Source organism: Chiloscyllium punctatum, chromosome 11 (genome assembly GCF_047496795.1).
Source record: "Chiloscyllium punctatum isolate Juve2018m chromosome 11, sChiPun1.3, whole genome shotgun sequence".
NCBI lineage: Eukaryota > Metazoa > Chordata > Chondrichthyes > Orectolobiformes > Hemiscylliidae > Chiloscyllium > Chiloscyllium punctatum.
In genome coordinates, this window is record NC_092749.1 from 78,583,453 (window position 1) to 78,599,937 (window position 16,485).

A 16,485-nucleotide genomic window follows, 5' to 3' on the forward strand; every position below is an offset into this window, starting at 1 on the left:
TCAATGAGTTGGCATCCTGTCTCCCCAATGTAGTGGAGAACACATCAAGAGCAACAGGCACAGTAAATTAGGTGTTTGGATTGCAGGAAAACCTCTGACTGATGTGAAAGGATCCTTTGTGGCCTTGAATGGAGGTGAGGGGAGAAGTGTGGGTGCAGAATGTTGCCTGACCTGTGCTTTTCCAGCACCATGCTTTTTTTTTACTTAATATATTTTTATTAAGAAAACATAGATTTTTAAATATTACAACAAATACAAAACAAATGCAATTCAAAACCGGACAAAAATAGTACAAAACTAAACCCAAATAATAAATAAAAATCCCCAACCCACCCTCTTCTATGAATGTGTAAACATATATAGAGAAGTATAAAATTTAACTAAACTAGCTATTTAACTAACTAAATAAATACCTAACAACAAACAAATAAATAGTAATAACTCAGCCCAGCCAAACAAAACACTCATACATTCACAGTTCCTCCTCCCTGGATATTGGACTCATGAAACACAATTGTTACGGCTATATAAAAGCGTAGCAGATAAATCTGTGTCCAGGTATTTCAAAAAGGGTTGCCATGTCTTGTAAAAATTCTCAGTTTTGTGGTGTACCATATCTGTGAGAAAATCCAGGGAAATATGCTCCATAACAATGTTCCGCCAACGCGACAGGCCTGGGGGTTTTCTGATATCCAATCTAGCAAGATATTCTTCTTGCACAGAATGTAAGAATATTGAAAAGGAAATACAATGGGTAGGCCCAAAAGGAGAGAAATAGGGTCCTTCTCCACCCCTACACCTAAAATCCTCTCCATTACACCCACCACAGCGCTCCAACATGTTTGAAGCCAAAACCAAAGACAATGGATAAGAGTACCCGTACAGACCTTGCACTTGGGACATGCTGAAGATACCCCTGGTTTAAATTTTGACAAACTGCCTGGGGCTGAGTGGACCCTGTGGAGAATCTTTAACTGAAAAGCATGGGTCCTGTTGCAAATTGATATCTTCCTTGCATTCTCCCAAATATCCTCCCATGCCTCTGAAGAAACTTCAGCACCCAGCTCTCTCTCCCACATCTTGCAGTCGATCAGACTCATCTGAGGTGGTGCCCCCCCAATTGGTGATTTAGAGTACTGACAGAGAGTGTACTCTTAGCCCTTAGTACCCCTCTTTCGATGTCAGATTTCTAGGGATCAATCAAAAGTGCGGTTTTTTAAAATAAAATCCCTAACTTGAAAAAAACGAAAGAGGTCTCTATTAGGTAACTCGTACTTCCGTACTAACTGATCAAAGGACATCATTACATTTCCCTCAAATAAATCACCCATGCAAGATATACCCCTAGCTGCCAACATTTAAATCCTGAATCTATCATACCTGGTTGAAAATTCGGCATCCCCACTAAAGGTATAAACAAAGATGTTTTGCCAATATTACCTTCCCTCTGCCGAATTGCCATCCATGCTTTAACAGTATTGATGACTATTGGGTTATGGCACTATTCCCTAACTGTCCTCACCTTGTCCAAAAACAGCAAACTGGTAAGGGGACACCTTGCCTGGGAGACTTTGATATCCAGCCATATTTAAAGAGGGTCCCCACAAACCCAATCACTTAGGTAGGTCAATAGCGAGCTTAATTGGTCATTTTTAATGTCTGGAAGGTCCCCCCAATCTGTGAGGCAACTGCAGTTTGGCTAATTTAATGAGGGGCTGTTTACAGTGCCAGATAATGGAACTGAACCAACAGTTCAGTCTCTGGATTAGTGGTGCTGGAAGAGCACAGCAGTTCAGGCAGCATCCAAGTAGCTTCAAAATCCAGTCTCCTGAGTGTTTGTTTATTGAAAATCAGTGGGAGCATCCGTATAGGGTATAGCAAACGAAGGAGAATGTTCATCTTAATAAGCGCTATCTGACCCAACCATAACACTGGAAGTGCCTCCCATCTTTGGAGATCTTATTTAATTTTTTCAAATAATTGAGTAAAATTGGCTTTGAATAGCCAATCCAGAACTGGAGTAATGAATATGCCCAAATATACACAACCCCCCTGTGACCACCTAAATGGGAATCTATAGTCACTCTCAAGAGCCAACTGTTTCGTAAGACCACCCATAGGGATAGCTTCTGATTTAGCAAAATTAATCTTATACCCTGAAAAAGCGCCAAATGCGTGAATGCATTGTATCAGGCATTGAATGAGACTACTGGATTTGTCAAGAAAATTAGAACATAATCTGCATACAACGAGATCTTATGTAATTTTGACCCCCACTTCTGGAGCTGATATATTGAGATCCCCACGAATGACCTCTGCCAACGGTTCAATCACCAATGTAAAAAGTAATGGTGAAAGGGGACAGTCCTGCCGGCTGTCCCTAGAAATATTAAAATTGCTTGATCGTACCCCGTTGGTAATGATCACAGTGAAAGGTACACTGTAGAGAACCTTTATCCATCTTATGAAAACTTCACCCAGACCAAAACCGGTCTAGAGTATAGAAAAGGTACGGCAACTCAACTTGGTCAAATGCCTTCTCTGCAGCTAAAGAAATCACCAATCCCTGTATTGTCTGCTGTTGGCATACTTAAATTACATTTAGCAGCCTCCTAACGTTATTGGAGGATCTGCGACCCTTTATGAAGCCCATCTTTAATAATAGAGGATGACAAAGCCTTAACACAAGAGCCTTGGGGAAGATCTTACAGTCCACATTTAAGAGCAAGATGGGCCTGTATGAAGCACAGTCTTCCGGATCCTTCCCCTTTAAGGATAAGTGAAATATTGGCCTCTCTGAGATGGTGGGAGACAAACATGACTGTATGAATCATTAAACATATTCAGCATCGGGCCTGACAGTATACTTAAATTCCTTCTAGAATTCACTGGGAAGTCCATCAGGACCGGGTGCCTTTCCACTCTGAAGCTTCCTGCACTTCTTGCTCTGATAATGGGGCATTGAGAAAGGACTGTTGTTTGGGAGTCACACCCGGGAACTGCAGATCTCTTTTTTTTAAAAAAAGGAGTCCATTTTGGCCTGCCCCTCCTCAATTCTCAGACTGATATAACTTCGAGTAGAATCGCTGGAACGATTAATCTTTTTAGAATCACATGTTAGGTTCTCAGACCCTTCCCTAATCACTGTAATGGTTTGTGGGGCACTTCTCTTTCTGGCAAGGTATGCTAAGTATTTGCCTGGCTTGTCACCATGCTCGTATAACCATTTGCTTTGCAAAAGCCAGCTCCTTCTTTGCTGTCCGCGTGAGCACGGAATTTAGTGTAGACCGCAATGCCGTAATCCTCTGTAGTTTGACCAACGAGGGTCTGTGAAAATAGGCCTTCTCGGCTGCCTTGAAACGTGTTTCAAGAAGACATTGCTGCTGACCCTTCTACCGCTTCCTACTTATGGAATATGAAATAACTAACCCTCTGGCATAAGCTTTGGCAGTTTCCCAGAGAACAGATGAGCTATCAACTGAGCCTATGTTGATGTCTAGGAATGCCCGAAATTCCCTAGAGAAATACTCCACAACCTTGCTGTCCATGAGAATAAGGGGTCCATCCGCCAGTACCTGAATCCACTGTAACATCCTTAATTTTAACCATGAGGTACACTGGAGCATGATCAGAGATGGCAATATTACCAATTGTACAGGATGCCACCAGATCCAGGGTTAACGCAGAGGTCACCAAAAAAAATCAATCTTCCTGTGACATCTGTGCGGATTGGAGAAAAATGTGAAATCCCTACCTGTCGGGTGGAGACACCTCCAGACGTCCACCAACCCTAATTCCCCACACAGACCCAATAACTGTTTAGTTTGTGCAGAGGGTATCGAGGGACCTTTAGGCAACCTGTCTACTGTGGGGTCCATGAGGCAGTTAAAATCTCCCTCTAAATGTGCCAAGACTTGAGACTCATCAGTTTAGAGAAAGCATCTACCAAGAATTTAAGAGGATGAGCTGGGGGACAATAACCATCTAAAATGCCATATTCTTCCCCATTTATCAAGGCTTTAAGAATTACAAACCTCCCGCATGTGTCTTTAACACATTCCAACAATTTAAATCAGAGATTTTTCCTTACCAATATAGCCACTCCCCTACTTCTGGTATTAATGATGAAAAATAAACTCGGTCAAAAGCATTCACCTGTAATTTCAGATGCTCCTTGTTGTCCAAGTGTGTGTCCTGTAGCAAAGCAATATCCACCTTCTCCTTTCTAAGACTCGAGTACCTTCTTCCTCTTAATTGGTGAGTGACTTCCCTTGATATTCCATGTACACCATTTAATCAAATCACTAGCCATATTCAAATGTAATTGCAAAGATTTCCAGAGAGGAGGAACCCAAACCACAAATTGCTGAGCCTTAATGTTGCATGGTCCACCAAATATAAAAACTACATAAACTAAAACCACTACATTTAACAAACATACAAAATTATTAAAAATAAAAAACAACAAAAACCAGAAAACAAACCAACATATAGAGTGCCAATAGCGCTGAGTAGGGGACCCCCCCACCCCGAGGGGGCAACTGCCCATCTTGAAGTGCCCATAAATAGGCATCTAACCATCTCAACCACCTTCACTTCTCCCAGCTAGAGCCGCATCGCAAGCACAAGCTAAAAAGAATAAACACCCCATAGAATATCAACATGAATTTTTTAAAATTCTTTTATTTTCTTAAAAAAGGGAATAAGTACCCCACCCATCCCTTAGTATGTCCTAACAAAATTTAAAATGTACATCTTAACCACCGCCAGACATAGTTTGAACCAAATTATTATCAATAGAGGGGAAAAAGCTCCAACCGGATTTCCTCCATTTCTTTTACAGAATGACAAATGTATACCCATACTACAATTATTTGAATTAGGTTAGTTTGTCCACAAAGTCTTTGCCATCTCCAATGTGTCAAAAGAGATGCATGGATCCATCTAAGGTGATCCGAAGCACTGCCGGATATCTCGGAGTACTGAATCCCAAGCTCCTTCAATCTTCTCTTGACTCCATCATACAATTTTCGTTTCTGGATCACCGCCGCTGAAAAATCCTGAAAAAACATGATCTTAGACCCCTCGTAAATTAGGGCCTTTGGATCCTTCCCCTGGAGTCTGGAAGCCTCCATGACACACTCCTTATCCAGGTAATGATGGAACCGCACCAGGAAAGGACGAGGGCGTTGACCCAGACCCGACCTCCGTGCTACGATCCGGTGAGCCCTCTCTATCTTCAATCCTCTCATGCCAATCTCCAAGTCAAGGAATTTCAGAAGCCAATCTTCAACACATTCCGCAGGCCGCTCACCTTTCTTACCCTTAGGCATGGTCCGAATGTTTTTTCTCCTGCCCCTGTTTTTAAGGTCATCCACTTGGTTATGCAAATTACAAACCTGCATCTTCAGGGCTTGGATCTCTTCTTTGAATGAACTGGCATCAGCTTCCGCCACTGTGACCTGTGCTCCACCTCATCCATCCTCTTCTCCAGGTCTCCCAGCTGCTGCTCATGCTTCTGCAGCATGAGAGAGACTGGAGCCAGCTTCTCTTCAATCTCTTTCCTCCACATTTTGTGAGATTTCAAAAGCTGGCTCACCAGGTCCTGGAGAGTAATCGGCTCCGAGGCTGCTGCAGGCTTAGCCTCAGATGCTCCTCCTCCCTTTTTAGGCATTTCTGGACAGCTGCAAGTGCAGGTAAGTCAATTTTTAAATGTTTCTTGGGGCTCCACAATCTCTCCAACGCCCCAAGAAATCCTGATGACGTGGGTTGGGTTGGGTGCTCCTACTGCGATGCGAAGCTCTGCAGTATGATCTTCAGATCACCGCCATCTTAGATTCCCCCCCCACCACCACCCTTTTTGACTATTTGGAAAATGACATGGAGAAAGAATACTGGGGAACCAGGAAATGGCAGATGTATTGAGTAAATACTTTCCTCTGCTGTGAAGACTGCACAAGAATCTGTGGGCGGCACGGTGGCACAGTGGTTAGCACTGCTGCCTCACAGCGCCGGAGACCCGGGTTCAATTCCCGCCTCAGGCGACTGACTGTGTGGAGTTTGCACGTTCTCCCCGTGTCTGCGTGGGTTTCCTCCGGGTGCTCCGGTTTCCTCCCACAGTCCAAAGATGTGCAGGTCAGGTGAATTGGCCATGCTAAATTGCCCGTAGTGTTAGGTAAGGGGTCGATGTAGATGTAGGGGTATGGGTGGGTATGCTTCGGTGGGGCGGTGTGGACTTGTTGGGCCGAAGGGCCTGTTTCCACACTGTAAGTAATCTAATCTAATCTAATCTAATCAGCAAATTAGCCAACATTTCTTCCATGCTGTGCAAGTATGCAGCCACTGCAAGGTTCCACACATCATGGCATTGCCTTCCAGTTCCCGAAGTCACTGCTGCATACGGGCCTCTGAGGCCTGCACAGCTGCTAAGAAAATTAGAGGAAATGCTGCTAATAATAGCATTTCAAAAGTTACTAACTATTTGAGCCATAAAAGGAGGAAGAAGGCTAAAGACCAGTAAGTTCTGTCTTCGATAGGTTGCTAGGTTTAAATGAAGTAACTGCAGAGGGATCCTTCTCTTCTGGAACAGATTGAGTCTATAGAGCAATTGTAGATGACCTAATTGAGTGGGCAGAAGCTTGGAAATGGCACATAATGTAGGGAAATGTCAGGTTATGTGCTTTGGCAGAAGGAATGGAGGAGCTGAATATTTGGAGAAGGATTGCAGATGGATATATAATAGAGGGATTTGGGAGCCCTCTTCCATGAATTATAAAATATGAGCGTCAGAGTTTATCAGGTAATAGTGATGACAAAGGGAATGTTGAACTTTTAGTTTAAACAGATGGATTTTAAAGGTGGAGAGGTTTTGCTAAAACTGTATAAGACACTTGTCAACCACACCTGGAATACTGTGAACAGTTTTTGGGCTCTTATCTCAGGAAAAATATACTGGCATAATAGGCAATCAAGGGAAACTTGTCTCTGCATGAGATACTGTCTTGAGAGGACTATCACCTGATGAAGGAGCGACACTCTGAAAGCTAGTGTGCTTCCATTTAAACCTGTTGGACTACAACCTGGTGTTGTGTGATTTCTAACTTAGTCTTATGAGGAGGTTGTGTATGTTGGGCCCGTAACCATTGGAATTTAGAAGAACGAGAGGTGACCTGATAGGTAAATACAAGATTCTTGAAGAACTTGACAGAATAGGTAAAGAAAGGTTGATTCCTCCCGTGGAACAGTCTAGGATCAGAGGGTATAATCTCAGAATAAGGGATTGAAAATTTAAGACTGATATAAGAAATTTCTACAGAGAGGTGTTGAGGTGATGTAGTGAAGGTTATGGGGCAAAGACAGGAAGGTAGAGTTGGGTATCAGATCAGCAATGCAGAGCAGATAGGTAAATGGAATGGTTTACATCTGCTCCGACATGTGCATCTCTAAAGCACATTTCTGCCCCAGAATTATAAATGTAAGTGAATTGAAACAACATTGTCTCCTTGTTTATAGAATAATCCTGACTTGTAGTCTGAAGGTAACTGGTGATTTGGTTGCACAAATACAAGCAGCCCAAATATCCCAACATTGCTTTGCGTGTTCAGTCTGTGGGCATTGCCGGCCTAAGTTAACTGCAGACTCATGGATATCATTGCCAAGCTCTGAACTCTTAACCAGTGGTTGGCCCACTGCCATAGCAAAAACTGTGTAACAGTAATCATCATTGAATCCTGATCTGATGTCTCAGAAGACCTACATGGCACTCTTAAGACTAGAGGAAGTTTATCCATATTCTGCATTTTAACTGTAAATGTAAAGTCTTGAAGTTATGTTGTGGTTTACTTTTGAACCTCTTTAAACTTAAGATCTGATGTTTCCAATTATTGTTTTGGCAGAGTTAACTACATTTTGTATTAACAAACATAATTTAGCTTGATTTTTGAGTCAATTACATTGCGTTTGAAATCTTTTGGGCCTTAGGAATGACTAAAAGAATAATTAATGCGAAGATTGCATGTTTGGACTTCAGCCTGCAGAAGACAAAAATGAAGTTGGGTGTTCAAGTTGTCATCTCAGACCCAGAAAAATTGGACCAGATTAGACAAAGGTACTGTTGATTTGAAGCTGGAGACGGGGTGAACCATTTTTTACTATAATTTTGTTATTCAAGTGAGTACTGAGATGCTTGACTTTTAAATTGAATTTTTAAAATCATCTTGAGATTGTAACTGGGAGTTTTCAGACATTTCTTTTGTAATTGAAGTTGAGGGATTATTTGTCTTCTCCCCTCAGCCTCTTTTTCTATTTGTCTGAGACTGGACACCTGTGACCATTTATTTAAAAATTGCTGAATACTAACAAAAGGAAAATTGGGTGGTTACTTCCCTTCGCATGCTTCTCTGCTGCCCTGTCAAATCTGCCAAAGAGACATACTTGGACTCTTCTGTCCTTGCAGACACCATTGTTCTTTTCTGTCAAGTTTTTAGAATGTCTCCACAATCTCTCTCCATTTCTCTTGGAATTCTGTTTTGAACCTCCTCCATTTCTGCCTGCTGTCCAAGCATCATAGCAGCCCAGATCAAAGACACTTTCGTCCTTTGTGACTTTGTTTGTTTAATGAAATTACCCCTGTTTATTCTGGTGGAGCTGTTGTTCACGCTGATATGCTGGCTATACCATTCTGGAATGCCTCTCCTCCTTTGGCCAGCTGAGTGGTCTTGCTCCTCTGTAAGTGGTTATAGCCAGCAAGACTCTGGCATGACTTCTCTTCCTGCTCCTGATTTTTTTTAGGCCCCAAGTTCAATCTGTTTCACATTTACATGGTGCCCCTTAGAAAATTCAGGAAGAGCAGTCTGGTCATAAGTATGCCTGTGATCTTGAGCTTTACCGTGCCATCACCATCTCCACTGTCTCTAGTTTGTTGTGTCAACATCCAATATTAGATGGAAAGAAGTTTGCTCTAGAAGAGAAATAAAATCATTCTTAGCCGTGCCACAAACTTTGTTCCTTTGCCACTGACTCCATCCCAGTCTCTTGTATAGGGACTTGAAGATTTGCAACGTAGGCATTTTTGGATTACAACTTGTGATTCTGAACTGATTTTCTGGCCCATATCCTCCTCCTTGCCAGAAGTGCAGCTATCCTCTGTCATTTCCTTTCTCTGCCCATAGTGGCAGACATTTTACGAAGTTCAGAGTACAGAAAGATGCACTCCAATGAGAGAGAGAAGTATCAACCATCCATGGTTAACTAAAAAAGTTCAAAATAGTATCAAAATTGATTATTAAGAAAAGCATCTAATATAAAAACCAACAAAGATTAATAAAGGAAAGAAAGCTAGCTGGAAAAATAAAAATGCAATAGAATGTAATGAATTGATTTTCTATGTATATTTAGAAAGGAAGAGTGTTATCAAAGTGGATATTAATATTTCAGAAAATGAGTTTAGGGAATTAATATCAGATGAATAGGTATTTTGCATTGCTCTTCATTAGCAGATAGAAATAATATCCCAGAAGTAGCTGTAAATCAACAAATGGAAGTCAGTGCCACAATGTGTGGAACCTTGCAGCTGCTGCATGCTTGCATCACATGGCAGAGGAAATGTTGGCTAATTAGTTGATTACTGTGCGTCAGTCGTTGCAACAGAGGAGAGTATTTCACTCATGTCATGATAAATCTAACCTCACTGTTATGACGTGGAGGTCGTACGCCTCAATTAAAACCAAACACCCCCCCCCCCTTACTCAGTTAAATTGTGAGTGACAGAAATCTGTCGTCTCTGCTGTCTTCAAGCTTCTGTCTGTTGATCTCCCTGAGTCATTATGGTTTTTTTTTGCTGAGAGTATGTTTTACAGGAAAAGGTATCTTTAAGAGTGTCTTCTAATTTCTTTTGAGAGCAAGCTGTTAGATGGGCGGTTAGCTCTCCAGCTCTAAGGCAGTTGCTCAGCTGATCAGTGGCAATTGTTTTGACCAACTTTAAAAATGCCCTGGTGTTACCCAACCCCTGCCCCCGCCCCCAGCATAGTTCTGTGTCATTGGTCTGATGTCAAAACAATAAATTCAAGCTTATTTGGGTTTTAGTATCCTGAGCATAATTTGAAGTTATTGGTTAAATTTGAATTGTTGTCAAAGCAAAAATCAAACCTCAGGTATCCATTTAATAACATGTATCAATTTTGCAATTGTCTGTCTCCCAGCTATTCCATTCGATTCAGGCAGCTGAACCTGCACTTCACTTTCATTTCTTCTAACTTCAGAAAACGCACATTATTTTAAAGTGATCCAATATTCATTCGACTTCAAAACACCTCTCCCACTCAAGAAAAAAATGAACCATCATAATGAAAGGATGATTTCATTTTTTTTCTCTAGTTCTTAATATCATTGTGAAATATATATGTCATTAATCTAAGTTATATCTTTTTAATTCTGCGCGCATATATAATTTTGGAATCAAAAGGTCCAATCTTGCCTATGCTTCTTTTAAATCATAATAACATATCTGCAGTCATATTCTTACAACCCACAAAGCATACAGTTTGTAAATTAAAAGTCTTTGACATGAGACTTGAACAAAATAGTCGCATATTCTTGTCTTCAAATTTTTCCAAAAGCATGAGAAGGCTGTGGTCAGTCTACATAACCGTCTCTAATGCATTGTTGTCACAAACATTAAAATGTTGTACAGCCAGTACCAAACTCAATAACACTTTTGTTTTGATAGCATATGTTCTCTGGGGGATATTGAGTTTCTTTGCAAAGTAGTCAATTGGATGTTCAATTCCACCATTATAACCCTGCATTAATACAGCTCTAACCCCTATATCGCTTGCATTGATTGCAAGTTTGAAGGGCTTCAAAAATATTGGTTTAGCTAAAACTGGTGTGGTGGTTAATACGGCTTTTAAATTCTCAAACGCTTCCTGGCATTGTTCTATCCACTGAAATTGTGTAATTTTTGTAAATCCATCAGCAGTGTCACCACGTTGCTGAAATTTGATTAAGAACTGGTGGTAGAAACTGTTCAGTCCCAAAAATCAAGCACTTCGAGGATGGTAGTCAAAATTCCTCGATGTCTTTTGTCTTGGGTCCTTGGAGTCCTCCTGTCCTAAGAATGTCACCTCTGTCTTCACAAAATGTTTTTTTCAAATTTATTACCAGTTTTTCTTTTCATAATCATTCAAAGAGCTCTGCTAGATGTCCCATATGATCTTTTTATGGATGGCTAAAGATCACATCATCATATGGTTGAATTTGTTAATCCTGCCACAATTCAGTTTGAGTGTCTTTGGAATGTGACTGGTGTGTTCTTCAGTCTAAAAGGCATCACTTTGAATTGATGTAACCCATTGCAAATGCAAAAACGTCTTTTGCTTTGTCTGATAAAGGTACCTGCTAATAACCACACAGTAAGTCCAACTTCGTGATATAAGTGGTTTGTCCAACTTTTTCTGTACGGTTCTCCGACCTTGATTTTGGATAGGAGTCTGATTTAGTTACTGCGTTGGTCTTCCAGTAGTCCACACAATCGTTGAGTCCCATCAGGTTTAGGCACTAACACAAAATCAGCAAACTCCATTCACTCTGGCTCAGTTCGATGATGTCTTCGTTGAGCATCGCAATCACTTCCTTCTGGACCTGTGCACCTTCGAGAGGATTAAGTGTTGTTTTATAGGAACAGCATTTCCTGCCGCCACCCAATGCTATTCATGCTGCAACATACCTTTCAACTGAGTTCTTTTCTCCCTTTTCTATCCCATTCTTCAAGGACTTCGTTATTTTGAGGTACATTAAAATCCATGCCATGTCAATTTGATTCCTCACCCACCAGAGCAGTATTGCTCCAGTTCCCTGTGTCCATTAAAGTAAGGTTTCAGTATATTCTCATGACTTATCCAATATAGTTTTTTTTTGCTATCCAGCATCTTTACCACTTTAACTGACTAACCTTTTCTCAATTTGATAGGGACTACTAAACCTGGCTTTGAAGGGATCTTCTACCACTGGTAACAATACGAATACGTCATTCCCATGGGAAAATGTCTGAATTTGAGTTTTTAATCTGCCACCTGCTTCATTCCATACTGTGCCCTCTTCAGGTGTTTAGCTAATTCACCTACCAGGCATAATCTCTCCCTCATTTCCGATACATAATCGAAGTGTGAGATTTCTGACTTTGGTCCTATCAGTTTTTCTTTAATTAGTTTTGAAGGTCCTCTCACTTCATGTCTAAATATTAACTCAAAGGGACTAAACTGGATATATTCATTTGGGGCATCTCTAATGGTAAAAAGTATGACTAGGATACCTTTATCCCAGTCATTCGGGTAATCCTGACAGTACGCTTTTGACATGGATTTCAGGGTCTGGTGCCACATTTCCAAGGCTCCCTGGGATTCAGAATGGTATGCACTTCAGTTAAAGTGCTGTATGCCTAAACTATCCATGACTTCCTTAAATAGTCTAGAAGTAAAATTAGACATTTGGTCTGACTGAATCTGCCTGGATAGCCCATATCAGGTGAAGAAAGCTACCAACACCTTCTCTTCCCTTTTTTTTTGCCTCAACACTCCATAATGGAATTGCCTCCAGAAATCCGGGAGATACATCCCATTATGGTTAGCAAATACTGGTTCCCCCTTTTAGATTTAGGGAAGGGACCTACAAAATCAATCATAACCTGCTTGTGAAAGGTTCTTTGAATGCAGGAATTGACAACAAAGGTGCTGGGTTTTATTGCCTGTGTCTTACCTACCATTTGGCATGTATGATGTGTACAGCAAAATTTAACCACATCCTTATGCAGTCCAAGCCAATAGAAGTTTATTTGTACCTTAGCTTGAGACTTCCACACACATCGAATTACCAGACCTGCTGTTAATTCATGTGCTACCCATAATGCTTCCTGTCTATGCTACTGACAGTACAATCTGGTGCATTTATACCCATTCATCCTATGCACTAACTTGCTGTGGTCTCAATTTTCATCTTGGGATTCTATCCTTAAGATAAGCCTTCAGAATACATTGATTCCTTTTGAGTATGGATCATAATGTATATCTTTTATTGTCTCACCTTTCTGTTGTAAGTCCATTAGCTTTTCAGGACTCAACACCTCTGCCTGACTCTACCTGTTCAGGTTTTTCCTGTACTATTTAATCAAACCAGGTGTCAGATAACTGAACCTCCACTCCTTCGTCTTTCTCAAGTTATAGCAAGAAGGAAAAACTAATGACAAGGGGATCTTGTTATTAGAGTCTGGGAAAAAATCCAGGGTTTTTTCTTTTAACTCCTCAGTTCCCTGGTTTTTCTTTTGGCTTTTCCAGCATAAGAGGCATCACTCCCGCCTTGGTTCCTGCTCAGTCATTTCCAAGAGCAAGCTATATTCCTGGAACTATTCAATCACTCCCACTGTTAGTTTACCGGTCTTGATTTGGCTCTGCAACATGATCTTACACAGGTGAAAGCTAAATTTCTGTCCATCTGTTCCACAAGTATCACTCTGTGGTAACATGTCAGAAAAGAGTGCAAATAATTTCATTTTAGTATTAGAGACTGACCAGATCCCATAGCTCTCAAAATTATCACTTCTTTCCCTTTCTGTCCTATTCTTCCTGAGTAAAATTAATCCATAGAGGTGAAGTCTTTATAGAGATTAGCCACTAACTCAGTACCCAGCCCCTGCCTAGGTTGTGTATCTCCTGCAGCTCCTCGACTTTTCTTTTGGGTTTCCTTTACTATTTCATTGATCCTATTGGCTTAGCCTGATTCACTACATTCTCCCACAGTGACTTCTTTCAATGACCAGCATTGTGCTTTTACATGTCTCACCTTATCATAATGGAAACATCTGTGACCTTTCACCTCCTGTTCTCTCTCCACACCCCCACCCCCCCACCTTGGGCTTCTTCCAGTTTCTGTCCCTCAAAGGATGAAATTCCTGTCAAAAGCTAAATTTCACCAAATTCCTGTCAAAAGCTAGATTTCACCTTATGCACCAATGCATAATTATCTGCCATCTCTGCAGCTTTTCCCACTACTTGCGCTTTCTGTTTATCCCCAAGTTGTTGTTACCTCTGGAAGTGAGTTTTTAAACTCATCCTGCAGAATAATGTCTCTTAGAGCCGCATATGTCTTGTGTATTTTTAAAGTCTGCACCCATCTATCAAAATTACCATGTTTAATTATTTTGAACTCCACATAAGTCTCACCTGGTTCATCCTTTGTTTCTGAACTGCTGTCTATATGCTTATGGTACAAATTCATAGGTACTCAGAATAATTCCTTTGACCCCTCATCTGATAGTGCTGCAAAGACCTCACTCTCCCTACCTACCAGCTTATTCTGAGCTAGTATTACCCACAAGTTTTCTGGCCACTGCATCTGCCTAGCCAATTTTTCACGTGAAATAAAGGCTTCAACATCTTTTTCATCAAAATGTTTTAACATGTTTGTGTTAATCCTTACCTTCTCCCTTCACTTCACTCCTGTTTACTTTGACTAATTTACGACCTTTGAGTTCGAATTCTCTGTTTTTGCTCAGCTAAAAGTGTTCTCTCCCTTTTTTCTTCTTTGTTTCTACTCTCTCTGCTGCCTGTTTTTGCTCAGTTAAGAACCTTCTTTCCCCTTCTTCATCTTATAACTTTGGTTATATCATTTGCAACTTTTCTAACTCCACTGCGCATATTTGTTTGATACGTCTGAGTGCTTGACCATCGCCATTACAATTTCGGCTTTCCTTTTGTCACTGGTTGAACCCAATTCTAACGTGTTTGCTAATTATTGAAGTATATCCTTCCTCTGTCTAGCCAAACTTTCTTGGCAAATTTTAACAAACATCTTCAAACCCCAGAACCCATCTAGCTATGTTAAGAGCCTTTTCCCTCATTTGAAATTTAACCAACAACAATTAACCGATACTAAACAGATTTTCTCACCTAAATTTTATTTAAAGATCTAGGACACTAATTGCAATGTGTTTTAAGTCTGCTGGGACCTTTCATACCTCTAATCTGTTCAAGTTTGTCCAAACTTGTCAAAATCTCAGACGACAAGCTGCGAAACTGTTACGAAACAGAGGTCAAACCCCCTTAATTAAAACTAAACACCCAAAAAAAGCTTGCCTCACTTCATTGAATTGTAGAATCCTACAGTACAGAGACTGGTCCATGCCGACCAAAATGACCATCCATACTAACCCCACTTCCTTGCAGTTGGCCCATATCCTTCTCATCCTTTTCCTATCCATCTATTTGTCTAAATGCCTTTTAAATGTCGTTAATGTAACCACCTCAACCACTTCTGCTGGCATCTCATTCCATATTCCATGTGCATACCACCCTCTGTGTTTAAAACAAGCTGCTTCTCATGCTCTCTATACTTTCCTCAACTTTAAACTGGGGAAACTTCAATTCCCCAACCCGAGGAAAAAAACTGCATTTACCCTATCCATGCCTCCCATGATCTATACACTTCTGTCTCTCCACCCCACTCCTCAGTCTCATATGCGTAAATCCAGCTTGTCCAACCTCTTCCTATAACACTCCATTGAGTCCTGGCAATATCCTTGTAAATTTTGTCTTCACTCTTCCCAGTTCAATGACATCCTTCCTATAGCAGGCGACCAAAACTGAACACTATGGTCCACGTGGGACCTCACCGATGTTTCTGTGTAAATGCAATATAACTTCCCAACTCAGCGCCCTGACTGATGAAGGCCAGTGTGCCAAGAGCCTCTTTTACTGCCCTGTGCTCCTGTGACTCCATTTTCCGAGAACTGTGAACCTGAACTCCAAGATCCCTCTGTTCCGGTACACTCCTGAAGACCCTACCATTCACTGTGAAACTCCTGTTAAAATGTGAGTGACAGAACTCCTAATTTCCACTATTTAAAGGAAATTACCAATTTATTTTCATAATTGTTTCAATAGTGAACACTAAACAAAAACTATTCACAAGTCCAAGCCCCCTTTTCATAACTACTTATTATCTGACCCCAACTCTAAAAATGCTGCTCCAATAACACAATTGTCAAACATTAACTTAATCTCAAGTCCACACAGTTCGGTCTTCTGCAATGTCTTCCGTCTGCTCATCTCCCTGGGTCATCTTTTTTTTCGCTACAAGTGTGTTTTGCAGGAAAAGGTACCTTTGATGATGAATGTCTTCTAATTTCCTTGAGAGCAAGCTGTTAGATGGGCAGCTAGCTTTATGGCTCTACAGCAGTTGGTCTGTTGTTCAGTGGCAATTGCTCTGACCAATTTTTAAAGTGCCCTGATTTTATACCTCCCAGCATCATTCCATGTCATTGGTCTGATGTTGTCAAGACAATAAATTCAAACTCCATTGGGTTTCCTTTTCCTGAGCATAATTTAAAGTAATTGGTGAAATTTGCTTGATGTCAAAACAGCAAACAAAACTTGGGCATCCATTTAACAGTTATTTTGGAACAGTCCTTCTAGCAGTTCCATTCGGACAGCTGAG

At 40.9% G+C, this 16,485-nt stretch overlaps 1 protein-coding gene across 1 annotated transcript in view; it reads left to right on the top strand.

Annotated features, from left to right (window-relative positions):
• The window catches only part of tcp1 (t-complex 1), a 58,479-nt gene that overhangs the window by 19,022 nt on the left and 22,972 nt on the right, over positions 1-16,485 (top strand). Inside the window, exon 7 of the mRNA XM_072581090.1 lies at positions 7,981-8,107. Coding sequence (XP_072437191.1) covers positions 7,981-8,107 — 127 coding nt within the window. The remainder of the gene's footprint in view (positions 1-7,980; positions 8,108-16,485) is intronic.